The 26,862-nt window shown below is 41.5% G+C and overlaps 1 protein-coding gene across 1 annotated transcript in view; it reads left to right on the top strand.

The window, feature by feature from the left end:
* The first annotated feature begins 12,225 nt into the window (after positions 1-12,225).
* PAPPA2 (pappalysin 2) overlaps positions 12,226-26,862 on the top strand; it is a 289,990-nt gene continuing 275,353 nt past the window's right edge. Inside the window, exon 1 of the mRNA XM_037806710.1 lies at positions 12,226-13,141. Coding sequence (XP_037662638.1) covers positions 12,226-13,141 — 916 coding nt within the window. The remainder of the gene's footprint in view (positions 13,142-26,862) is intronic.

The raw sequence follows: 26,862 nt of genomic DNA, 5'->3' as shown, positions 1-26,862 counted from the left end.
TGAAATAATGGAAGGATGAACACATCCTCTTTGGCAGGGCAACTAGCTGCCTGTCAGAGAATAGTGCTCCCCTTCCATGGTGTAGAATTCCAAGGAACTGGTGTCTGGCCAGGGTCTCCATTTCCAGCCCCTTAGCTTCCAGGTGATGACATTGGCTATTTCTTTCCAATGAAGTGTGATACGTGTCTCTTCCATGTGATGTGGTTAAGAAGTGGACCATCTCTTTTTTTTTATATTCACCAGCTGAAGGGAAGGTGAAGCCAGATGGCAGGAACCTAGGCACTGGATCACCATGACCACCAGGAACACTTGCATGGATCTTAGCAGGCAGAAATTATTCTATCATTTAAGCTACTGAGATTTGGGAGGCTATCTGTTGTGACTGCTGGTGTTGCCTTAGTGCATTCTCAGTCTCCCTACCCCGATTCTGGACCTGTAAGGGCATAGCCAAAGTCTAGAGAAGATCTCAGCTTGACTGACTCCATGGCACTCAGAAGACCTTGTAACTGAGCCTTGCTGATTTACCTTGATCCTGCCTCTTGGCAGTCTCTGTGATGACTTGGGCAAATCCCTGTCTCAGTCCCTACAGTCATAAAATGCCATAAAAAATGACAATATTAATAGTAACTACTTCTATTGACATTATGCATGCCTAGTTCCTAGTAGAGGAATGTCGAAAGTGTTCCATACACATTAGTTGTTATGTTAGCACTTGATTCAGAAACACTGATGCCCTGTGTTAGGGTCAGCTCTGATCTAGAACTCCAGGTTTTAGCTCAGGTTCTAAATACTTGTGCCATTTCTCAGATGCTTTCTTTAGCTGAGGTGAAGTGAGTGAACAGTGAACTAGAGCTTCTTTCTCTTTCTGTTTCAGTCATAATTTATTCCTTTGTGCTTGCTTTCTGCATCACATTATTGAATCTCAGTTGGTTCTCATCCTTTGTGCCCCATTCTTAATGTACACACTGGTCTTCCTCACAAGTTTGTAATTTCTTTGTATTCTTTCCAGTCACACTTTTCAAACTGAGGAAGGTGGCAGTGGGCAAAGGGAAGGTGGGGGCACAAGATTAACATGGCATTTGCTTCTAGAACACCAATTTTTCTGAAAGACTTATTAAATCAAAATGAGTATGGATATATTGTAGAGTAAAATGCAAAATGTATTTATTCACTCATTTTTAATGATAAAACATGAGATTTACTTTCCTTTGCCTAGGGCTGCTTCCTGGAAAAGTTTGAGAAACACTGATTTAAAACTTATAATGCCCCTTGCTGAAGCAGGATATTATTTTTTAATATAATTTTTTTTATTAGTGAAGTTGTAGGTTTACAGAAAAATCATGTAGAAAATACAGAGTTCCCATAGATCTCCCTCTCCTATTACTAACATTTTGAAGCACATATTTTTTGCTATCCATTTTGACCTTATGATTTGGACCCCTGTTTCTCCTAGGACATTTTGTTACCGTTATTTTCTTTTTGCTTCTTCTTTGGTGTAGTTAGTTAGGCTATGACAAGCCAAGTGATTGGAAACTACATAGATTGAGAATACAATAGGTCAGTCAGTTCTGTATAAGACAGCAATCCTGGAATATCTGAGGGAAGATGTTTACATTTTTCTCATAGATTTGCCAAAAGATAAAGGCAAAGACTCAAAATTTTTACCAACTCACAATGAATATTATCAACAGAAATAATGAATGAAAAAAAATCTGATAAAGAAATAAAATTGCACACTGTCAAAATTACATCTGAAAAATTTGTACTAGGAACATTGGACTTAGTAGAAATAATTAGCGCAAAAGGAAACTTACAATGGTTAAAGCTGTAATTGGTAAATGTCATGTGGACAAAAGCTGATCTACTAATCAAATTTTTGTTTTAACCAGACAGCTAAGAATTGGTCTGGATGAAAATTGATTTTAGTAGAATAAACATTTAATAGAAAAAATGAAAGTGATTTAACAACACTGGAATAAATTGATCACAGAGGTAAAGTGGTTTAATAAGTTTTGCTTTTGAAATATAATCAATTTTGGAGTAATGCTGATTTAAATGTTGATTTTCATAGCACGATGTCAAATTATCCCCAGCAGCCAAAAATAGTGGCGTCAAAACTATTTATTGGGTGAAAATGATGAGGTCAAAATTAATCAAAACAGCGGGCCAAAGTATTATGGGTCTCTGGCTTGCATGTAGAAATTGTTCAGTTAATAGTTAATAACCACATGTCTCATGTGCTTCTCTGTGCCAGGCACCGAGTGATGCTTCAAAATGTTAATAATGGGGCGGGGGGTAGTGGTGGTGGATCTATGGGAACTCTGTATTTCCTACATGACTTTTCTGTAAACTACAATTTCTCTAATAAAAAAATTGTATTAAAAAATAATATCCTGCTTCAGCAAGGGGTATTATAGGTTTTAAATCATTGTTTCTCAAACTTTTCCAAGAAGCAGCCCTAGGCAAAGGAAAGTAAATCTCATGTTTTATCATTAAAAATGAGTGAATAAATACATTTTGCATTTTACTCTACAATATATCCATACTCATTTTGATTTAATAAGTCTTTCAGAAAAATTGATGTTCTAGAAGCAAATGCCATGTTAATCTTGTGCCCCCGCCTTCCCTTTGCCCACTGCCACCTTCCTCAGTTTGAAAAGTGTGACTGGAAAGAATACAAAGAAATTACAAACTTGTGAGGAAGACCAGTGTGTACATTAAGAATGGGGCACAAAGGATGAGAACCAACTGGGATTCAATTCATGAATCCTTCTGACAATCCTGTGTGACAGGTGGTAGCATCTCCCTCTTACAGACAAGATCTGGGTCACTCAGATCATCTAACTCATTCAAAAAGGCCCAGCTCCCTATGGGTCTTTCTCCCAAGTACTCTTTGCGTTCTACTCCACTGCCACCCACCATCCCGGGATACTCAAAACCCTTGGGCATTATTTTGTTCGTTGCCTTCATTCAGTTAATTAAATTGTAGTAGATTGCATTATTGTCCCCAATAGTTTGCTCCTACCCCTGTAGGAAGATTTTATATCCATGCCCATTGCCATGTGACTTGCAACTTCTCTCTGTAAGACTCCTTACTTCATTGATGTCTGACTTGGCCATGGCTTGTTTTGACCAATAGAACATAGGCAGAAGTGACCTATGCTGCACTCAAGCAGAAGCTTTAAGACTCATTATGGTTCTTTCATTGCCAATTTTCCCTCTATTTAAGGATTTCTCTGTCTTGGCTCTATTGACATTTTGGGCTAGGTAATACTTTGTTGGGGCAGGGGGTGGGTTCTATCCTGTGCATTGGGGGATGTTTAGCAGTAGTATCCCTAACTTCTACTCACTAGATGCCTATAGCATCCTTCCCCAAGTTGAGACAATCAAACATGTTTCCAGATGGTACCAAACGTCCCCTGGAGGGCAAAGTCAACCCTGGCTGAGAACTACTGCTCTACAACAAGAATGGCAAATCTCATAGCTGCGGTTCCATTACCCTCAATTCCAGAATAAACACCCCACCCCCCCCACACACACACAAATGGGGAGGAGAGACGACAGCTGCAACTAACTCACAGCTGACTTGTAACATATATGAGAAATAAATCTTTTCTCTTGTAGGTCTCTGAGATTTAGGGGTTGTTTGTTACCACAGTATAACCTAGTGAAAGCTGACTAATACAGAAATGTAGAGGAAAGAGCAGGGTACATTGGAGATAGTTATAGCTAAATTTAAGTGAGATAAAAATGAAGTAAATATTTTACAGTGCCTGGCTCTAATAAGGAATCAACTAATAGCTATTATCTATTAGTATTAAAATTTTGTATTAGCAATAATAAATAGACAACTCAACATTTATCCATCTTGCTTAATTCCTCCCAGATGGAGTTAATGAGTTGAAGAATGACTGGTTTTCCATTGGCTATTGTTCTTACCTGCGGCTACATTTCTTGGAGGCATTAGACCCTCACCTAGAGAAAACTTTAGGAAAAGTCCTAAGGAAGGTCTTCTATTCTCCACTCCAGAGAAATCACAGTGATGTTCTCATCAGAAAAAGCCTGACTTTGTTATGCTGAGAGTCAAATTGTAATTGGGGTGTAAATATATACTTTATGAAGAACCAGTGCCTTACAGTGATTAAGAGCTGGGGTCCCTGGAGACAGGCAGCTCTTTACAAGCTGTATGAGTAAGTTGCTTAAACTTTCTGTGCCTTGGTTCTGCTATCTAAAAATGGGAATCATAGAGGAGCTATCTTCTAGGTTAATTGTATTAAATGAGACAATTTACATAAATCATCTAGTATATTTACATTGATTAGTAGATACTACATTGATCATATAATATGTGCTCAACAAATGTCAGCCACTAATATTATTTTTTATTTGAAAGTGGGGATGATAGAAGTACTCACCTCACAGGATTGAGGATTGAATCAATTCATACATGTAAAATGTCTAGAACATTGCCTGGCACATTGTAAGCAATAAAGGTTAGCTTTTATTATTGTTAATGATAATATTATTATTACCATCTTGGGGACATTATCAAATTTAAAATTTCTGGCACAGTTTTCATATTTAAAAACTTTTCCCATTTAAGTATTTTGTTATATGTGTTCCAATATTTTGTTCACTAAATACATGACAATGATTCATATTTATAGGACATCTTTCTCATTAGAATGGGGAACTCTCAAACTCCCCACTTGCTATTCTTTTTCTGAATATCAGTGTTATAATGGAGTTACATTTTTTTCTAAGGATTACGTCTGAGTTTCCTAGGGTTGCCATAATAAAGTGCCGCAAATTGGTTGGCTTAAAACAAGGGAAATTTATTCTTTCAGAGTTCTGGCAGTTGGAAGTCCAAACTCAAAGTGTAGACAGGGCTGTATTCCCTCTGAAGTCTCAAGGAAAGAATACTTCCTGACCTCTTCCAGCTTCCGGCTGCTGCAGCCCTCTTCGGCATGCCTTGGCTTGCAGCTGCGTCCCTCCAATGGCTGCCTCTGTCTCCGCATGGCTGTCTTCCCTCTGTGTGTCTGCACAAGCCTCCCTCTTATGAGGACACCAGTTGTTGGATTTGGGGCCCACCCTAATCCAGTATGACCTAATCTTAACTTGATTAGATCTGCCAAGAGCCTGTTTCAAATAAAGTCACATTCTCAGTTTCAGGAAGCCATGAATTTAGGGGGAACACTGTTGGATCCAGAACAGATTACCATGGGTGTCCACTACTAATACACACCTGAGTCTCTATGATAGTTACAGGAAGCAGACACTGCCTGATTTTTACAACCAAGAAAACAGAATCTTAGAAAGAGCATTGGGCTGAAAAATTAGAGAAGCTCAAGTGTGACCTGGAAGGGAACTTAGAGGTAATGTATTCCGGTATCCTCATTTAGAGATGGCTCAGAGAAGTTCACTGATTTGTCTAAGGTCAGGCAGCTACTGAATGGCAGAGCAGGGTCATTGACCAATTATTATTTGGTGATGGGTTATTTGATTTGTTAGAGTCATGTGGGTGGATGGAGCTGGGAAGAGAAGCCAGTTTGGTGCTCTGTTCAGCCTGATGCCTCAGTGTCCCCTGAGGGTCTAGGTGAGGCTTTGGGCACAGACGACCACCAAGCAGTGCCACACTCTCCTTTGACCTTTGGACACCTGCAGAATGTAGGCAGAACATTGGATTCAGAATCAGAAGACCCTTGCTCTCCACCAGCTTTTGTGCCCCCAACCCCACCAGGTTTACTGAGATATAATACACAATAGAGTTTTTTAGTAGACAGTTCTTTGAGTTTTGACAAATGCATACATCCATATATAGTCACCACAATCAAGAATGAGTACAGTCCATGACCCCCCAAATCTCTTTGTGTTCTTTTGTATTCACCCTTTCCCTTTATCCCTAGCCTCTGGCAACCACTGAACTATTTTCCATCCCTACAGATTTCCTTTTCCGGAATGTCACATAAATGGAATCATACAGTATGAGGCCTTTTGACTTTGGCTTCTTTCACTTAGCAAAATGCTTTGGGGATTCATTTTCGCTGTATTATTTTGTCTGCAGATGCTTGGGCAAGTTGCTTAACCTCCTTCAGCTTCAGTGTCCTCATCTGTAAAATGGGCACTGCACTTGCCTTAAATTCGTGTTGTTGTGGTTAGAAAGAAAGAATGCACAAATGTAAAATCAAAAACAAGTGTGCAAGTTTACTTATTTCTCTTGTTATGAGGTTGCCCGTTGAAGAGACTCCAGGTGCAAAAGCAATCCTCTTTGAAGCACAAACCCCACACAGCCTTTATTCCTCTGATGAACAGAATTAAGATCCAGCATCACTGTTAAACACTTCTGCAGCCAGAAGGCCCCACTGGTTCCAAGGCTCAAAACGTTACAAGAACCACTTACCCAAAAGGGACTGTCACTAGGGGAAATATATCCCTGACATGTGCCTCTACCTTGTTACCCTCCCAAGGTGCTGGGAAGCCTAACCTGTCTATGAAATATTTTGGTCTATTTGGATGAAAGGCACTTTATAAAATCCTGCCATTAATATCAGTAATAATTTATCATAGTAATTGTGTAGTGGAAAAAATAAAATATGATTTTCTAACATATGGAGCACCAAACAGTTTGACAAGAAGATAGGGCTTCTCTTGGCTCGAAATGCACAAGGAGGAGAGTGAAATCCAGATTGCCTTCCCTTCTGAGTGCTGTGTGATTCTGAGTTACAGATCTGAGTACATATATTACCTGGGCATTTTTGCTTGGATGTGAAACATGGAAGGCCAGTCTTTGATATTGCCTCTCCATCCAGTTGACGTGTGCTTGGCAGCCCTGCAGATAGGGAAGCCACAGTGCATAATCAGAAGAGGGAAAAAGCTGGACTGGGATTCAGGAGATCCAGATGCTCTATCTGGCTCTGCCACAAATTTTGTGACTTCATCTTTGTTTCCTCACCCATGGAAAAGGGGCTGCAGTAGACCACCCTGAAGGAATCTCCAGTTACCCCATGGATGGTAGAGCCACTGATTCCCAGCTCTGGGCTCCAGAGCAGGGTAGGGGGAAGGGGACAGAAAGCAACAATCTTGAGCCTTCCAGTGAACTCCTTCAGAGAAGCTCACTCTTTCCAGCACTAGTTGAATAAAATTCCAATAAACATATTGCTGAAATGTTTGTTTCCGGGTGTCATTTTAGACTGCAAGTAGCTAAAACAGATCTGGCTCCCATATATAGACACTGCGTTTGGTTGTGTTCTGGGAGGCTTTTATTACTACGCTCCTGGCTGGCTCCCAGACGAGCGTTTCCCTCAAGAGATGAGATTTTGGAATCAGAAAATCAGAGAGGATCAGTGACCATATTAAGGGTTCCCTCCTCCCTCTCTTTCTCTGCTAAGGCTCTATTCAGCAGGTGGACGCCAACATGGACTGGCCCCTCCCTCTGCTCAAAGACTCTTATTAATAATGATGACAATGCTAATGGAAAATGACCAGCCCCACCATAGCAGCAAATACAAGCAAAACATCCCGGGTGGACTGTGCTTTAAAGGAGACATAGCATAATTTGGGTTGAAATGAGTGCACAAATAGTTCAGTTTTTAGATTAAAGGACCCAAGACCCTCTTTGGATAGTCCATCTGAGAGTAGCAAAGAAAGAGGCTATTAAAGGTGGGTTATTTTAGGGGTGGGTGTCTGAATTTTAATCATGAATTCTCCAGGGGAAGGTCTGCTGGGAGCAAAAAGGTGAAAGCAGGAAAGTGGAGGTGGATATTGAAGGAAGAGATGTGTGTGTGTGTACGTGTATGTGTAGGCACTTAAAGGTTCTATTGAAGCCGTGCAATCTGATATTTTAAATGTGTCCGGTCGCTACAAGTTAGTCCCTCTGCTGTGTGTCTTTTGTTTTCTGTACGGAAAACCTAACCTCTGCCCCATTTTATATTTTTTTCTCTTCACCTGCCTCTGTGATTTCTTTATGCTTAACAATGTGGACCAAACTGCTTCATGGTCTCCACATATGTGCCTCACCATCTCTTTCTCTTTTTATTTCCTCACTGCTTCATTTTTCTCTCCTCTTTTCCTTGCTTCTCTTTTGCAGTCCTTTCTCCTCCCAGTCTCTTCTCTTCTTTCTTCATCCTCCTTCCCCTTCCATTTCACGCCTTTCTTCTCGCTCCCCCTCTTAACCCCTCTTTCCCTTTTCCCTTTTCTTTCCTCACTCCTCTTTCTTTCTTTCCTATCTTTCTTCCTCACCCCCAACTATTCTTCTCCCCTTCTTTCCTCTTTTCACTTTCCCATCTCCCCATCCCCTCTCCCTCCCCGCCACTCTTTCCTTCTTTCCGTCTCCCTCTTAGTCGTTGTTTATCTGGAAACTCTAATTTCTTGCCTTATAGATTTACCTGCAGAACAAGCCACCGCTCCTCTTGCATAAACTGTTTAAGAAATCCATATCCTCTCCCTTCATTCCTTGGGCATTTCAGAAATGATATTCCTCCCCCAACTACCCCTTCAAAATAAAATAAATTCAGTCAGCTCCTGCCGTGTGTCCTTAAATCCATTCCCTCCAGCTTCGCTGGTTTGAAAGCCTGTACCCTAGAAGGGGCCTCCTGCATTTGCTGGCAACCCTGCTCCAGTCTGATCGCCACAGATAGTGCTTTGGAGTGAGAAAAAGGGGGAAAAACCCTCTCATTGGAGATTTCAAAACAGATTCTACCAGCTTTCAAATCTGTGCACTTGCAGAATTCGCAGGGCTTGGGCTAGAGGGGCAGAGAACTTGGGGGATGGGTGCTTGTCATAAACAAACAAGCAACAGCATTTATTCGTGTATTCGTGTGTGTGTGTGTGTGTGTGTGTGTGAGAGAGAGAGAGAGAGAGAGAGATTTTGGGTTTCCTTTGGCATGTTTGGTGTCTTTCTCTCTGGCATCGAGGGTGGGTGCTGCGCAAGTCTTTCTCCTCTCACACTTTTGCTGGTTCTGGTGTGTGTGTGTGTGTGTGTGTGTGTGTGTGTGTGTGTGTGTGTGATGGAATTGAGGATGGGGTTGCTGTGTTTTTGATCTGATTCACTTGACAGATTATTTGAATCCAGCCCACCTTTCCGCACATGTCAAACAGATGGGATCATTGTTAAAAGCCTTGAGAGAGCTGTGGCTGAGCGGTGGGTGAAGGAGGGAGGGGAAGAGAGGAGGGGGATGGAGGGGCGGGAGAGGGCACCTTTTAGTAGCTTTATGTTTTTCACACATTGGAACTGGCAGGAGCCCTCCTTCTCCGTTGGGGGGCTGTTTTGGGGGGTATGGGACTGGTGAGGGGTGGGATGAAAAGGAGAGAGAGAGGTGGGGTGTTGGTGGGCAGGGTTATGATGTCACAGCAAAAGTTACAACAGGAGGAAAACACAGAAATGGTTCAACATTTTTTTTTTTTTTTAAACTTTGGACTGCCAAGAGCTGAAGGAGAGTGGTGAGCAAAGGAATGAAGGGGAGAGAGAGAGAAACTAAACTGGAAGCTTGAGTTTTGTGTAGCTTCTTGAAACCTTATGAATGGATTACTAGCAGCAGAGAGCCAGGAGAGACCTATAGGGGATGCAACATCATTTACACATTAAAAGGGGGAGAAAAGCACAGCGGAATTCTTCTTTACTCTGTTATTCCTCCTTCCTGAAATGAATGGTATGAAAGCTTTTTCTGAGGGTTGTGGGGTGGCATGGGGAGGGGGAGTTTACTTCTCCTTTTCTTACCTGAGTATCTGAACTAATGTGACTCTCCTTCTTTCCTTCCTCCCCTCTCTTCTTTCCTTCCTTCCTCCCTTCCTCTTTCTTTCTTTCTTTCTTTTCTCTCATCCTCTCTTTCTTCTCTGCCTACCCCTACCCCACAGCCCCAAGCCCTGTTCTTGAGCTGCTTTGAGGGGGTTGGGGAGGACTGAGTCATAAAAGTGAGGGATCTAGGGAAATGATAAAAGAGAAAGAGCAGTCCAAGATACATGGATATCTCCTCAGTGGTATCCACATGGCTGAATTGATATCTTTTTTTGGGAGCTTGTTTTTGAGGCTCCAGTTGATGACTGCATAGGGAAATAGGGCATGCTGGGGCTGAGGATCCAGGACACAGCATTTTTAAGGCAAATAAGCCAGTTATTGGCTGAGGTGGAGGATTGAGAAGTCAGTGAGGAGACCCAAGGAAGAAGAGGCAGTATGATATTATGACAAAGTTATGTGGGCTGTATGTTTTGTATGCTGGTAACAGAAGCAATGATTTTTAAAGTGGAAATGCTTTTTTGTATTATTGAATGAAGGACCTCATGTGCTTCTCTACCTGTTTTGTACCCACCTGTGGTCAAACATCCTCATCGGTGTTGAGGATTCAGACCCATGTTCTGTGTGTGTGGTGCGTGTCTATGTGTGTGTGTGTGTGCATGGCACATGCACTTGTGTCTAGGGGTAAGTTACTTCGAGATAGCCTACATCCAGCCGAAATTATTACAGAGATTAAAATCACATTATGTGCTTCCCCATCCTATCCATTCATTTCAAATCAACTGAACAAATAGCTGCTTGGGTCTAGCTGTTCATTTTTGTAAATTACTTATTTTGAGCATCTCATTTGTTTATTTGCTCACTCAGCATATGGTGACTTTTAGTAACTTCAGATTGAGTAACTTGAGAGAGAAAGAGAAAATCTGTGTGGTATGAATTCATGGCATTTCCATTCAATGCTTCTCATAGCAGCATACTTGATTTCTCCTTTGTCCCAAAGTCCAACATAAAATGAATTTAGGGCATTATTCTTTTAAATCCCAAATGATTGAAATAAAAAAAATTGCAGGGATTTTGTGACAAAACAAAATAAAAGATACAGGTGGTCCCTAAAAGTCTAGTTTGGATGTATTAAGCAGTAGGCCAGTCTGTTCACAACACATTTGTGAGTGTATGTGTGTGTGTATGAGAGAGAGAGAGAGAGAGAGAATACACAGAAAAGAGTGCTCCAAAGCAGTATTGATTGTTTGCTATTGATTATGTAGGATGCGGCTGCTGAAAGAGAAAACCCAAGATGTTTACTGGGGAAACCAAGAGCAGCATCTGTCCTGGCTCTCTCCCCAGTGCCTCAGTGAGGTGGGGAGTCTTCAGGAGGAAGGAGGGGACGGGGAGTAGGTGGAGTGATGCACCGAACTTATTAGCTTTGACATCATCATTGTCTTTAAGTGAAACAAACAAGAAGATAATTACAGGCAGAGAGAAAGAGAAAGAGAGAAGGATACCGGAGAGAACAGGCCCCTGAAGTATATGCTCTTCTTGCTCTCTCTTCACAGGGACCCACAAGGCGCCCAGGAGGTGAAGTCAAGGGCTCTCGGGCTCATAAGGCTATGAGAACATCTGACTGGAGCCCCAAAGGATAACTTCACAGAGACTTGCAACATTCCAACAGGTTGAAAGGGGGATAAAAACCCTTCAGCAATCAACAACCCCAAGACTCGAGCTGCCCTCATTTCTAACCTGCACAGGCAGATTTGGAAGCTGGTTGGGGATCTGGCTGAGGAGGACAACTGGAGAGTGAAAGTTAAGTACAAGCTTGGATTTTTGTGCCCCTGGATTCTTTTTGCATTTTTAGATACTAAACATCATCTGTGTTTCTCCCTCTATAAAAGTCCTTCTAGCAATTTGTTTTAAGGGGAACTTATTTTGGGTTAAGAACTACAAAGAGAAAGTAACTCCTAGAGAAGGAAGAACAAGAAAGAAGTGAAAATTAGAGACTACGATTATTTTTAATGACTTCAGGTAGCTAGGGGTCTGTGTTTGTGAGTGAATGTGTAGATGAGAGAATTTCACTTGAGCACGTGTACCTCTTTTAATATCAGTGAGCAGAGGGGCTGAAGAAGAAGAAGAGGAGGAGGAAGAGAAGGAAGAGGAAGAAGAAGAAGAAACAACCTGAGTTCTTTGGGAGGAAATTAACTTTATTCTGCAGGGGTCTAACATAGAGCAAGAAGAGAAAGGTTAAGAGAAAGGGGCCTGAGGGAAAGCACTCCTAGTGGGCGAGGCACGAAAGCCACATTGGCAGGGGAGTATCCAACGCAGGTAGCAAGAAGAGGTGTTCTTTTGGGGCTGCTTGGGAAAGTTTGGTTCCTGAACAAAACAAGTTCCTTAGAGACTGCAAATCTACTGCTAGTGCTACCTGTCTCCCTCTCTTCTCCCCTTCGTTGCAGTGTGGTACCCAGAAGTTGACTTCTGTTTCTTTACAAGGAGCTGTGGGAGGTATGATGTGCTTAACAATTCTGAGACTAAGTCTGGTGATTCTGGCTGGGTGGGCATTCAGTGCCACCAATTCTGAGCTGGACTGGACACGCAAGAAATCCTTAGCTCAGAGGGGATATCTGGATCAGGTGCTATTGGAAGGGGAACGCTGTTGGCTGGGAGCCAAGGTTCAAAGACCGAGAGCTGCTCCCCAGAATCACCTCTTTGGGGTCTACCCCAGCCAGTCTGGGAAGTACCTGAGGCCCTACCCTGGGGGGGAACAGGGAACCCACCAAGCAGGACATGGTAAGCCAGACACAGAGGAAAATGCTGTGAGCCATGTTCTCCAAGACTCGACTGAAAGCGCAGTGAGGAGTGAGGTTGAGCAGCTGGCTGTCCCGTGGGTAGGGGGTGGTCCTATTGGGCAATCTGAGCTGCTGGGAGATGATGACACTTATCTTGGTGGTCGAGGATCCAAGGAATCTCTAGGTGAGGCTGAGATTAAGGGAAGTGCTGCCACTGCTGCCACCGTCACCACCACCTTCGCACGCCTGAAGAAACCCAAACCAGACATCGAAAGCAAGGGCCGGGTCAAGACCAGGCATCCCCGGCAAGTGGTGAAGAGTCGGGCAGAGGATATGCAGGAAGCCTCTGATTCAATCCCTCCTCGTCGTTTCCACCCTTGGCCTAAGCATTCCCTTATGCATGGGGCCAAAAAGCGTCCGTTGGAGAACAGCACCCAAAACAGCGGAGGTGACCCTCACTGGGAAGGAGAGACCTTTGGTCCCCCAGGAGCATTGCCTGTCTTGTACTTCTCGGGGAGGCGGGAGCGACTGCTGCTGCGTCCAGAAGTGCTGGCCGAGATTCCCCGGGAGGCGTTCACAGTGGAAGCCTGGGTTAAACCGGAGGGAGGACAGAACAACCCAGCCATCATCGCAGGTAATAGCCCCCTCCTGGGCTTTCTGTGGTCTTCAGGGTATGACTGGCTCCATTTCTGATCGGGTTAGACTATAGAGAGCAAGGGGGGAAAGGGAACAGAGCAGGAAAGTCAGGAAAGCCAGTGGGGGTGGGAGTGGGGAGGGCTTTATTCATCTGCCCAGCAGGATTCCAGACACCATTGGCAATAATGACTCTATAACTCGAATAGCGTTTGCCCCTTTGGTTGGTCTCATGTAGCTCTATATGTTGTGTTTGCTGTTATCTCAGCCCTCTTAGCCCCCTTTAAAGGGAAAGCTCTCTTTGGTTCTTGTGAATGGGGAAGAGGTATTATGGTCTGTTTTTCATAGTCCTCTATGTCCCAGGCAGCTTGGATCTGAACACCTGGGCAGTGAGTCAATCCTGGGCTGATCCAGGCAGTTAGGGAACAAGGTACACAGGCCTCAGGTCCTGACTGTACACTTTCCTGCAAGTGGGCCTGGAACTGGACAGAATGGTATCGCTGGGTCCAGGTTCTGTAGTCCCCTTCAGTCTGTCCCAACAACCATATGTCCAGTAAAGAAAGAGTGAGGTCTGCTGGAAAAGGTGGGCACACACAAGCCAGGATCCTGGGTTCTAGCCCTGGTTATTGTAAGAGGGACCTAAAGAGGAAAACTTGTACGATGCAGGTTTGAACTGGAGGCACCTGTCTGGGAACATCACCCAGATCTTGGCTTTCATGAAGAGTCACCCAGAAGGGTGAAGAGAAGAGTGGGGTTAGGAAACTGTTTTCCATAGCCTTGCTGGGAAGGCTGGCTTCAAGCAAGGGATTAGGGAAATAGACTTATTTCATTATTTAGTGTCTCATTTCCCCTTTGGATCCCATAGGACAGAACCTAACACAAAGCTAGGCACCTGATATGCTAGAAGCATTTTAATCTTATTAATTTGAGGGTTACCCACAGCACTCGATGTTTGCCAGACCCATTACATTGAACAGAAAACTGAGACAGTAAGAAGTGTGCCAGAGGCAGGCAGAGCTAGAACGCCAGAGCCCTCGCATGGCTTGATGACTCGTTAAATTAAAAAACTTCTCAGGTTGCTGGATGCCTGCAAATAAGTTTCAGACCAAGGGGAAAGAAATCTGGAATGAGGGAGCCTCTTTCAACGGGGTGTTGCTGTAACATCCCTTCTGGACACTCTGTCTCCCCCTCTTTGGCTGTGATTTCTCCTTTGGAAGCTGGGATTCCCAGACACTGAGCATTCTAGAGTCTTGTGGTTTTGCTTTATTTTTTGGTGGGAGACGGGGTGAGGACAAGGGAGAGAGAAAGGGCTGTGTGTAAGACAGGTGGGGGGGTGGGGCAGAGAAAGAGTGGAAGGAAATCCTTATGCTGGGGCCAAAAGGAAGAAATAATGAGATGATTATCTGATCAGAGTTGGCAGCTTCACAATTTTTTTCCCAGATGACATTTTCTTGCTGCCTAATCTTGCTTCCTAGGACCCATCTGCCAGGGAAACTGAGTGCTTGCCATCTACACTGAGACCCACGACTCTGCTTACCCCTCCTCTTGCAGTAGCAACTCAGGGACCTGGAATCAATTCCCTGGCTGCTTAGAGTTAGAGAAGGATGCAAGAAGTATATATGTGGGAGGCTCCGAGAGACGCTTGCACTGGGTCATTAAAGCCCAAAGCTGGGGTAAATAGATTCAGGACAGTGCAGGTAACTGACCCCTGTCCTGTTACTTCTTTGTGTTGCTGTCTTACACTCTGCATGCAGGATTTTATTATTATTATTATTATATATGTAGGATTTTTTAAATTCCAGTAACAGCCCTCCTTGCCACTCCCAAATCCCAGCACAATTCCTTCTCTTGCTCACCTGTCCAACACTACCAATTCCCCAACCCCTTTCCATAATACACATACACAGCTCCTTCTCCAAAGTGCCCATCTGAACTCTCTTAATCTCACCAAGCATGCAAAATTGGGCAGGAAATCTTTTGCAGATCATCTAGCATCTGAAGTTCCTTTCTCTTCAAATCAGAGTGGCCCCTGTGATGTACTGGCATTTCCACTTTAGCTCCACTTCAGGAAGGGTGGGGGATGGAGACCTACCAGGACAGAGAATACCCAGGTCTATTTTCTCTCCACCTTCTATCCTATACTTTTTTTTTCAGATCCATGCACATCAAAAAATATTTAGTGCAGATTTATGTTAAAAATCTGGAAAAGATGGGGGTTAGAACAAGGCCTTCGTTCTTCAGTATTCCAGCACCTGGGCTCCTGAGTGCTCAGGCATCTTGTCTTTTTGAGATGCTTAGCTACTTACCATTCACCAAGGATCCCAGGGCTGAGAACCACAAGGCTGCCAAGGAATAAAGGCCTCCAATTTGCACCAGTTTACTCACTTTCATCGACCGATCAGCCAGTCTTCCCTCTCTTACCCTACCACTGGTTCTTTAGGTGGTCACTACCTGTTTCTAGGATTGCCCCCCTTGCAGAATGATGAAGCATTTTCTGGAGATAAATACAGTTCAACTAGTAGTTCTGCTGCTCCATTGAGTACAATCCAGGGCTCTTTCCCAACAGCTCTCAAACCTCAGCTTCTACCTACTTAAACCAAATTTCTTGGTTCTCGGTCTACCAAACTTGGATTTTCCCTTCAGCAGAGAGGCCAAGCCATCTAGCCACACCAGCAATTGCACTGGAAACCCCCTGAGATGTGAGGCCTTAGGGAATACATCGTAAAGTGGGCACTAGGTGGCAGTGTTGCTTCATGCGCAGGAAAATTGGTGCGTCTTTGGAAGCCAGGTAGCGTAGAAGGAGTCTGATCTTTGAGGGCTGTCCCTGCCCTGGCCTCTGGGCTGTGTTTAATCATTCCCCCACCCCCACCCCAGAGTTTTGTTGGTAGGTATCCCTTAGCATCAGCTCCATACAAGTCTTTTTGCAGGGCTTTTGTGAAAGGGCTAGAGTGGCATTTTTGGGGGGTCGTGGCTCACTTGCACTTGCAACAACTGGTAAAGAAAATGAAATCAACTAGCGTTGCCCCTTGCCTCTACCCCAATCACACACCTTGTTCCAAAATAGGAAGCTGGACTATGGGATGGAATGCTAGAATATTTTTATTTAGGGAAGAGGACAATGCAGAGAGTCTGGCTCTAAGAAGGGGAAGGAGGGTGCCTGGGTCCCTTCACATTAGACCTTCTGAAGTTGTCTAGTTCCTATAGCTCTGAAGCAGGGCAACTGAGGCTTAGGAAAGGATTGTATGTAACTGCTCCCCTGTCAGGTCCTCCAAAAAAGTAGCTTCTCAGGACCTGGAAATATAGGGATATGTGGTCACCTAGGAGTAGACTGAAGTCAGGAATCCATTCGGATGGGCCATGGGAACTGAGTGGTGGACATAAGTCATCTGTCCCATCTGGGTATGAAATCTTCTAAACTCTAGTACTCAACCCTTAAGCCATCCTGTTCCGCTCCCTTCCTTCTCAACTTCCTTTCCTCTCCTTCAATTCCAACACACACAAAAGAGAACATTTTAATAGGTTCCTCCTCACCCATAATTGATTTCACATGTACTCTTAAGTTGCCCAGCTGAGTAACCACCTGCAGCTCCAAGATGCAGGAGACGGAGTAACTAAGTCCACAGCAAAATTGGGGCCGGAGCCCAGGTTTCTTCATTCAACAAATATTTGTTGAGTGCCTTGCCATGCGAAGCACGACAAGGCACTACGGGGAATACAAAGATATCTAAGAAATTGTCCCTGACTTGAAGACCGTTTTACCCCTCTGAGAATTCAAGTTTTAGCACATATCCCAGTGATGAAAAACGCAGAGAGCATGAACTTGGGAGGCAGACAGACATGCAATTAGATCCCGTCTCTAACACTTATCAGTGCTGAGATCTTTGGCAGTTTCATTGGACTTTTCTGAGCCTTGGCTTCCTTATATTGAAAAATGAGAACATGTCTTGCAGAGTTTTTATGATGTTTAAATAAGTCAAATAAGTCATGAATATAAAGTGCTCAACACAAGACTTGCCTGTGGTGTGTGTGTATATACATATATGTATGTATTTTTAATTAGAGAAGTTGTAGGTTTACTGAACAATTGTGCATAAAATGCAGGATTGCTAAATATCACCCTATTATCAACGTACATCGGTGTGGAACATTGTTGCAATTGATGAAAGTGATGAAAGCACATTTTTATAATTACACTAGTATAATGTATAGTTCATGGTTTAACTTAGAGTTAACCATGTTTGGGTTGTGTAGTTCCATGGCTTTTTCAGAAATTTTATTCTAGTACCATAATATCCAAACTGAAATTTCCACTTTTAGCCGCATTCAAATATATGATCCAGTGCTGCGAATTATGTTCACAATGTTGTGCTACCATCACCACCATCCATTACCAAAATTTTCCGTTGTCCTCCATAGAAACTCTGTACATTTTAAGCCTATTTCCTACCCCCTACTCGTCCCTTGGTAACCTATATTCTAGATTTTAACTCTGTGAATGTGCTTATTATAATTTTTTTCATTTCAGTGAGATCATACACTATTTCTCCTTTTGTGTCTGGCTTATTTCATTCAACGTGATGTCTTCAGGGTTCATTTATGCTGTTGCAACTATCAGAACTCCGTTCCTTTTTAGGGCTAGATAATATCTCATTGTATGTATATACTATATTTTGTTTATCCATTCATTGTATGATGGACACTTGGGTTGTTTCCATCTTTTGGCAGCTGTAAACAATGCTGCTATGAACGTCGGTGTGCAAATATCTGTTCGAGTTCCTGCTTTCCATTATTTTGGGTGTATACTTAGTAGATGGTTTGCCTGGTCATAGGGTAATTACATATTTAACTTTCTGAGGAGCTGCCACAGGGCTACACTATTGTATATTCCCACCAGCAATGAATGAGTGTCTCTATTTCTCTACATCCTCACAACACTTGTAATTTTCTGTTTTTTTCTGAAGCAGCCATTCTAATGGTTGTGAAATGGTCTCTCATTGTGGTTTTGGTTTACATTTCCCTGAGGACTAATGATGATGTGCTTTATGGCCCTTTTATGTCTTGTTTGGAGGGATGTCTTTTCTTTTCAAGTCTTTTGCTCATTTTTAAATTGGGATGTTTGTCTTTTGTTAAGTTGAAGGATTTATTTATATATTTTGGATATTAAATGCTTATTGGATATATGGCTTCCAAATATTTTCTCCTATTGTGTGGTCTGTTGTTTCACTTTCATGCTAAAATACTTTGAGGCATAAAATATTTTAATTTTGATGAGATCTCATTTATCTATTTTTTTCTTTTATTGCTTGTGTTTTTGGTGTAAACTCTAAGAAACAATTGCCTAACACAAGGTCTTTAAGATGCTTCCCTATGTTTTCTTCTAGGAATTTAATAGTTCTGGCTCTTATATTTAAGTATTTGATCCATTTTGAGTTGATATTTGTATATGGTGTGAGGTATGGGTCCACTTCCATTATTTTGCAAATAGATATCCAGTTTTCCCAGCCCCATTTGTTAAGGAGACTATTCTTTCTCAATTGAGTGGTTTTTGCTCCCTTGTAAAAAATTAGTTGGCCATAAATAGGAGGGTTGATTTCTGATCTCTTAATTCAAGTCCAGTGATCTATATGTGCTAATACCATGCTGTTCTGATTACTATGGCTTTGTAAAGTTTTAAAATCGGGAAGTAGAGTTCTTCAACTTCGTTTTTTTCCCAAGATAGCTTTGGCTATTTGGGGACCCTTACCCTTCCATATAAATTTGAAGATTGGCTTTTCCATTTCTGCGAAGATGATTGTTGGAGTTTTGATTGAGATTGTGTTAAATCTGTAAATCATTTTGGGTAGAATTGACATCTTGATATTTAGTCTTCCATTCCATGAACATGGAATGTCCTTCCATTTATTGAGGTCTTCTTTGATGTCTTTTAACAATGTTTTATAGTTTTCTGTGTACTAGTCCTTTACATCCTTGGTTAAATTTATTCCTAGATATTTAATTCTTTTAGTTGCTGTTGTAAATGGATTTTTTTTTTGATTTCTTCTTCTGATTTTTCATTGCTAATGTATAGAAACAGTACTGATTTTTCTGTGTTGATCTTATACTCCACCACTTTGTGAACTCATTTATTAGTTCTAGTAGCTTTTGTTGTGGGTTTTTCAGTCTTTTCTGCATATAGGATTATGTCATCTACAAATAGGGAAAGTTTCACTTTTTCCTTTTCAATTTTTTATTTCTTTCTGTTTCCTAATTGCTCTGGCTAGAACTTCCAGTACAATGCTGAAAAACGGTGGTGACAGGGGGCATCCTTGTCTTGTTCCTAATCTTAGAGGGAAAGATTTCAGTCTTTTACCATTAAGTATGATGTTAGCTATAGGTTTATCCTCCATGCCCTTTATCATGTAGAGGAAGTCTCCTTCTATTCATAGTTTTCTAAGTAGTGGTGCTGGATTTTGTCAAATGCCTTTTCTCCATCAAGTGAGATGATCATGTGTGTTTTATTGCCTTCATTCTGTAAATATGGTGTGATACATTAATTGATTTTATGTTGAACTACCCTTGCATACCTGGGATAAATCCTAATTGGCCATGGTGTATAATTATTTTAATGTTTTGTTGGATTCAGTTTGCTGGTATTTTGTTGAAGATTTTTGCATCTATATTCCTAAGAGGTATTGGTCTGCAATTTTCTTTTCTTGTGGTACCTTTATCTGACTTTAGTATGAGGCTTATAGAATGAATTAGGGAGTGTTCCCTCCTCTTCAATTTTTTTGGAAGAGTTTGAGCAGAATTGATGTCAAGTCTTTTTGGAATATTTGGTAGAATTCCCCTGTGAACTCATGTGGCCCTGGGCTTTTTTTTTGTTGGGACATTTTTGATTATTGGTTCAATCGCTGCTTGTTTTTGGTTTGCTGATATCTTCTATTTCTTCTTGAGTCAGTATAAGCAGTTTGTGTGTTTCTAGGAATTTGTCCATTTCATCTAGGTTATCTTATTCGTTGTTGTATAATTGCTCATAGTATCCTCTTATAGGACTTTTCCTTTCAGTGGGGTTGGTAGTAATGTCCCCCTTTCATTTCTGAATTCTGTTTTTTGTGTCTTCTTTCTATGGTTGGTCATCAATTTAGCTAAAGGTTTGTTAATTTTACCGATCTTTTCAAAGAACCAACTTTTGGTTTTATTGGTTCTATTGTATCTTTTATTATCTATTTCATTCATCTCCACTCTAATCTTTTTTATTTCCTTCCTTCTGGTTGTTTTGGGTTTATTTTACACCTCTTTTTCTATTTCTTACAGTTTTGAGGTTAGGCTTCTGATGTGAAATATTTTTCCTTTTGTAATGTAAGCATTTAGGGTATAAATTTCCCTCTCAGCACTGTCTTTGCTGCATCCTATAAGTTTTGGTATGTTGTATTTTCATTTTCATTTGCCTCAAGATATGTCGCCTTTTATTTCCTTTTTAACCCATTGGTTGTATAAGAGTACGTTGTTTAATTTCCACATATCTGTGAATTTTCCATTTCTTCCTCTGTTATTGATTTCTATCTTGATACCACTGTGGTCAGAGAAGATATACTGTATGCTTTCAATCTTTTTAAATTTATTGGGACTTGTTTTGTGACTTAATATATGTTCTATCTGGAAAATGATCGTGTGCACTTGAGGAGAATGTATATTCTTTGTTGTTGAGTGAAGTGGTCTGTGTATGTCTATTAGGCCTAGTTGGTTTAGAGTATCGTTCAAGTCTTGCATTTGCATATTCATCTTCTCATATGTTCTATCCATTATTGAAAATGATGTATTAAATTTCCCTACATTAATTGAGAACCATGTATTTCTCCCTTCAAATCTGTCAGTATTTACTTCATATATTTTGGGGATCTCCTGGTAGGTGCACATGTATTTATAATTGTTACATTTTCTTGTTGAATTAACCCCTCTATCAGTATAATGACCATTTGTCTATTGTAAGTCTTTTTGACTTGAAGTCTATTTTATCTGATATTAGTATCTCTATTCCAGATCTCTTTTGGTTACTACTTGCATGGCATATTTTTTTTTTCCTATCCTTTCACATTCAACCTACTTACGTCTTTGAATTTAATGTGAGTATCCTGTAAATGGCATATAGTTTGGTCATGCTTTTTTGTCCATTCTGTCAAACTGCGCCTTTTGACTGAAGAGTTTAATCCATTTACTTTTAAAGTAACTGCTAATAATGCAGGATGTTCTTCTGCCATTTTGCTATTTAGTCTTCATAAATCTTATAACTTTCCTGTTCTTCAATTCTTCAATTAATGCCACTTTCGTATTTATTTGATTATTTGTATTGTAACGTTCAGTCCCTTTTCATTTCTGTCTGCATATATTTTTCATATATTGTCTTTATGGTTATCATGGGGTTAAAATTTAACATCCTAAATGTATAATCATCATATTTGATTTGATACCAACTTAGCTTCAATGTCATAAACATACTCTGTTCATATATCTCTCCATTCCCCCATCTTTTCTGCACTTGCTACAAACTGTATCTGTGTACGTTGTTTGTCTAAAAGCATTAGATTTACCTTTACTTTTTTATTCATTTACATTTTAGGAAATAAGAAGTGGAGTTACATACCAAAAAATGCAATACAATAAATACAATACAATAGTATTGACATTTGTAACTAATAATGTTTACCTTTACCAGAGGTCTTTATTTATTTATGCAACTTTGAACCACTGTCTAGTGTCCTTTCCTTTCAGTCTGAAGAACTCCCTTTAGCATTGTTGGTGGGGCAGGTCTAGTGGTGGTAAACTCTCCCAGCTTTTGCTAATCTGAAAATGTCTTAATTTCTCCCTCATTTTTGAAGTAAGTCTCGCCGGATATAGGATTATTGGTTGACAATTATTTTTTTTTCCAGCACTTTAATTATTTCATCCCATTGACTTCCTGCCTCCATGGTTTCTGATGAGAAATTGACACTTAATCTAATTGGGACTGCCTTCTACACAACATGTTGCTTTTCTCTTGCAGTGTTTTACAACTCTTCTTATTCTTTACATTTGACAGTTTGATCAGTATGTGATAAGGTGTATTTTTCAAGTTCATCCTGTTTTGTGTTCTCTGGACTCATTGAATGTGCATGTTCATGACTTTTACTAAGTTTGGGAAGTTCTCTGTCATTATTTCTTTGAATAGTCTACTGCCACTCTCTCTCTTTCTTCTCCTTCTGGGACTCCCATAATGCATATATTTGATCACTTGATGGTGTCCCAGAGGTATCTTAGTCTATCTTCACTTTTTATAATTCTTTTTGCTTTTTGCTCCTCAGCCTGACTCATTTTAATTTCCTTGCCTTTGAGTTCACTGATTCTTCTGCAAGCTCCAATTTGCTATTGAGATCCTACTGGCAATTTTTCATTTCAGTTATTGTGATTCTCAACTCCAGTAGTTCTATTTTGTTCCTTTTAAAATTTTCTATCTCTTTATTAAGATTCTCATTTTGTTCATTCATTATTTTCCTGAACTCTTTTAGTCTTTTCTCTATATTTTACTTCATCTCCTTGAACATATTGAAAATCATTTTTTAAAATCTTTGGTGCTTCCACAGTCTGGTCTTCTTTATTGGTATTTTCTGTGTTTTTATCCTCTTCCTATGGATGGGCCATCATTTCCTGTTTCTTTGTTTGTCTTGTACTCTTTCGTTGCACAATGTTTGATATTTTAAAATGTTAACTCTGGGATTTATTTCCTGAGGTATCTGTTTATTGATCTTGTAACTAGCTGGTGATATGACACATATTTTCTTAAATGCCAGCCGTCCTGTCAGGAAGGTCTGCCCAAGACGAATGCAAAGTGTAGCATCCTCCCTAGCTTTTCTGGGCCTCTGTCTTGTGCTGGGCTTGTGCTTGCCAGTGGCTTAAGAGTTCCCTTTTTCAGGATTTTGGATGACTCCTCTAATTTCCAGGACACAGACCTTCTCCCTCTCCTGGGTGTTCCATGTTGGTCTTAAAGCAAGTAAGTCTTTGCCCCAGGCTATCACAATTTTTTCTTACACTTTTCACTGTCTCAACCTGCTTCTGCCTGGAGGGCAAATTCTTAGAAGTGGGGTGCACCAGAGAGGACTTTCTCAAGTCAGTTTTCCCAGACTGAACAAGGCCTGGGGCCCACAAAAGGAGCACCATCCACCTCCAGATTTCCCTGGAGAGGGGATGAGGGAGGGGCCAGGAAGCAGTCCAGGAGCTTCTTCCACAGCTCTCCCAAAGCTGGGCTTTCTTGTCCTGCTCAGCAAATGGAGTCTATTAGCTATCCTTCGCAGTTCTGAGGAACTGCAGTTCTTGATATCTCCTCTGTCTCCTTTGTCTGGGGTGGGTTGGAACAATGGCTGACCTCAGAGGTGGGCCCCCAGTGATCCAAAGTTGCTAATCAAAATCCATAATTAGCATTGGCCTGTGCCCATGCCTTTTCTTGGGGAGTGTATTCTATGTCTATTTTTATGTCTCTTTCTGGCACCATCAAGCCATGTCATAAGCCGGACCCATTGTAGCCTGCTGCAAGGGTTGGAGATGGGTGAAGGTAACTGCTGAGTGTGGTATTTGCCATAATGTACAAGCGTCTTCCTTCTGCTCTTCCCTGGATGCTGTACAGTGTTCTCGTAGATTCTGGAGTTTCCATATACTTGATTCAGAGATTTCCTGCTTGTTTAATAGTTGTTCTGATGGAGGGACTGATTCCTGGAGCTTTCTACTCCACTGTCTTGCTGTGCTAAATGTTTATGATATGGTAGGTATTGACTGTGGGAGGCAATCATTACTAAGAGCAAAGTGTTAACTTGTCTCTTGTCCTAACTCATTAACTTATAATTTTTCCTTAGGTAGGATATTAACTTTAATTTCTTAGAGATTTATAAATGGGAATGGTGGTGAATCTGTTTTGTTACAAGATGGTCTAAAGATGATTCACAACACTGTAGTATCAGGGGTATAAAAGAACTCTCTCTTTTAAAAAAAAATCCTCTTTTCCTTTTAGCCTAGGCCATGCTATTTCAAATGAATGGGTAATGGCATTGGAGATTTTTTGGGTTCACAAACCCTTTTGAGAATCTGATGGAAGCTATAATAACTCCCTAGGAAAAAAATGTACATATTCACATAGTTTGCAGAACATTCAGAGCTTTCTGGATTTCCTGATGGCCAGGTCTGTTGACCTTAGGTTTAAAGTCCCTGGTCTAGGGTATATAGACAGCTTCTTGGTTTTGAATGATATCTAAGAAATAAGATTTCACAAGATGCTTTGATTTTGCCTCCTCCTGCCTGGCAACATCCCCTGCTCCCAGTGAGGACCTGTGTGCTCACGGTGAAGCATGTCATTCGTGTGGAACATGGAGAATCACAGACGAAAGAGTCACACAAATAGAAGCATAAACATACATGTGAAGAGAGCTTAAAAGGAGGGTCATGTGTTCTTTCCTCATTTACTCAATAGGAGCGAACAAATAGGTAAAGACCTAAATCCACACCTTTCTCAGAGCTCCTCTGAAGAAGCTTCCACACCCTTTTCCTCAGTTGCCCCCTCTAATATTGTAGCAATGGTCAAAGTCAGAGTGTTTTGCACTCACAGGGGCCTGACAGTCTGGGTTCTTTCCACATTTTGACTCTGATTAGGATCCAGTTGCTTTGCTAAGTAGTGGTGACACTGCCCTTGGCATGGAGAACCATGGATATGAGGGCTTGTTGTTTATCTCTGGTGATGGGCTTGCCCACTGGGACAATGTTGAGATGTAGGTGTTCTCCTGTGTGTGAACAAGGCATATGTCCTGAGGGTTGCTAGTTAACATCTGCTGCAGAGGAGAGTTTTGTCATATGGCTATAATGGCTCTCCAGAAGAGAGGCAACGTGGAGGGAGAAGGTAAGATGCCTGGTTTTAGAAGTAAGGCGGAATGTCACTGTAACCCCCACCTTTCACAGCTAGTTGCTGTGCCCTCCTCCATGGAGCCTTCCCTGGTTCCCCTACGTGACAGTGATCTCCCTTGCTTCTTTGCCTCCAGAGCACTTCATTGGTGGTTTCCTATTGTACATATTACTTTCCACCTTATTCATCATGTAGGTGTCCTGTTTCTAGCTACTGATAGTTCCCCAGGAGCCAAATGCATGTCTGATTCACTTTTGCAATATCCAAATATCTAGCAGTGTTAAACTGTCACTTATGTTTGTTGAACAGACGAAGCAGAGATTTAGACAGCTGGATTCCCATTAGGGATGAGAAAGATGGTGAGAGAAACTTTCTGAAACTGCTGGCTCTTTGTGGGAAACCAGGGCAGTGGATCTGAAATTCTACTTTTGCTGCCTATGGAGACATCTTAGGGTAATTGCCCAGGAGCAGGGCTCACGTCCCACCTTTAAGGGGAACAGCTTTTCTCGTATCGGTTTCATATGAAGAAAGGGTTTTATTATTTTTAAAAAGTCTAAGCCCTACAAATCTAGAGCAGGAGTTAACAAACTATGGCCTATGGGCTGCGTCTGGCTTGAAGTCAATGCCTATTTTCGTAAATAAAGTTTTATTGTAACACAGACACACCCATTCAGTTGCATATTTCATCCTAAGTGGCAGAGTTGGGTAGTTGCATCAGAGATCATATGGCCTGCAAAGTCTAAATTATTTACTGTCTGGTCCTTTGCAGTAAAGATTTTCCAACTTATGTTCTAGAGCATTGTTTCTCAGACTTTGTGCATAGAGATCACCTGGGGTACTTCTTAAACTGTCATGGCAGTCATGCAATGCATCCTGCAGTGGATACCATGAGGAAGTGCCTCACAGACCTCCAACTACATGGAGTTTCATTGACATGGACACCAGCTGCTGGGCTCACAGGACTCCTATCACTGCATTTGCACCAGGGCCATGTGTCCCTTGGGCTCCCAGCCAGTGACTGAATGTGGCAGGGATGAAAGCAGACCAGTTCCTGGGAGATGAAAGAGTCCTCTAATAGCTGGCATTGGCTGAGGACTCTCAAGTGTCTTGTAGAACATTCCTTAGACTGCACGAAACTTTCTTCCCTCTTTCCTTCCCTCAGTGTCAGATTTGCCTCATCGTCTGATGACACTTCCTTCTTTTTCAGGCTCCTTTCCTATTTTTCTCTCTCAGGTTTCTCCCCTAATAGAATCCATATATGTTTAAACCCATCTTGGCATCCACCTGTTGGAGAAACCAGACCATCTCAAGTGCAGATTCTGATTCAGTAGGTCTGGGTCTATCTGAGATGCTGCATTTCTAACAGGCTTCAAGATGATAATGCTGCTAGTGTGGGGGCCATTATTTAAGTGACTTGGTTGATTTTTCTATAAAGGGAGTTTTGCGACCCATACAGTTTCTGTGACAACTACTGAACTCTGTTGTTACAGCATGAAAGCAAACATAAACAATGCAGAAACAAATTGATGTGGCTGTGTTCCCACTAAACTTTGTTTACCAAAAAAGATGTTGTGGGCCCAATTTGACTCGTGGACGATAGTTTGCTAACTCCTTGTATAGAGGGTTCTTCTGCATGCCATGCTTCTTTCACAGTCCTCTTTCACTTTGTTTCCCAGTTCTATGCTATCCAGAATCATGCCAACAGGGAGAATGTGGCAGCATTGAGGGCTGGGAAATATCTATTGTTCAAGTCAAAACAAAACTTCCCAGGGGCTTCCTGCAGTAAACAAGTCATGCTAGCTTCTTTATTTGAGCACTCCAAGTGG

Source organism: Choloepus didactylus, chromosome 2 (assembly GCF_015220235.1).
Source record: "Choloepus didactylus isolate mChoDid1 chromosome 2, mChoDid1.pri, whole genome shotgun sequence".
NCBI classification, from domain to species: Eukaryota; Metazoa; Chordata; class Mammalia; order Pilosa; family Megalonychidae; genus Choloepus; species Choloepus didactylus.
The sequence above is the reverse complement of the archived record's forward strand: the minus strand, read 5'-3'. Positions and strand labels throughout refer to the sequence as shown.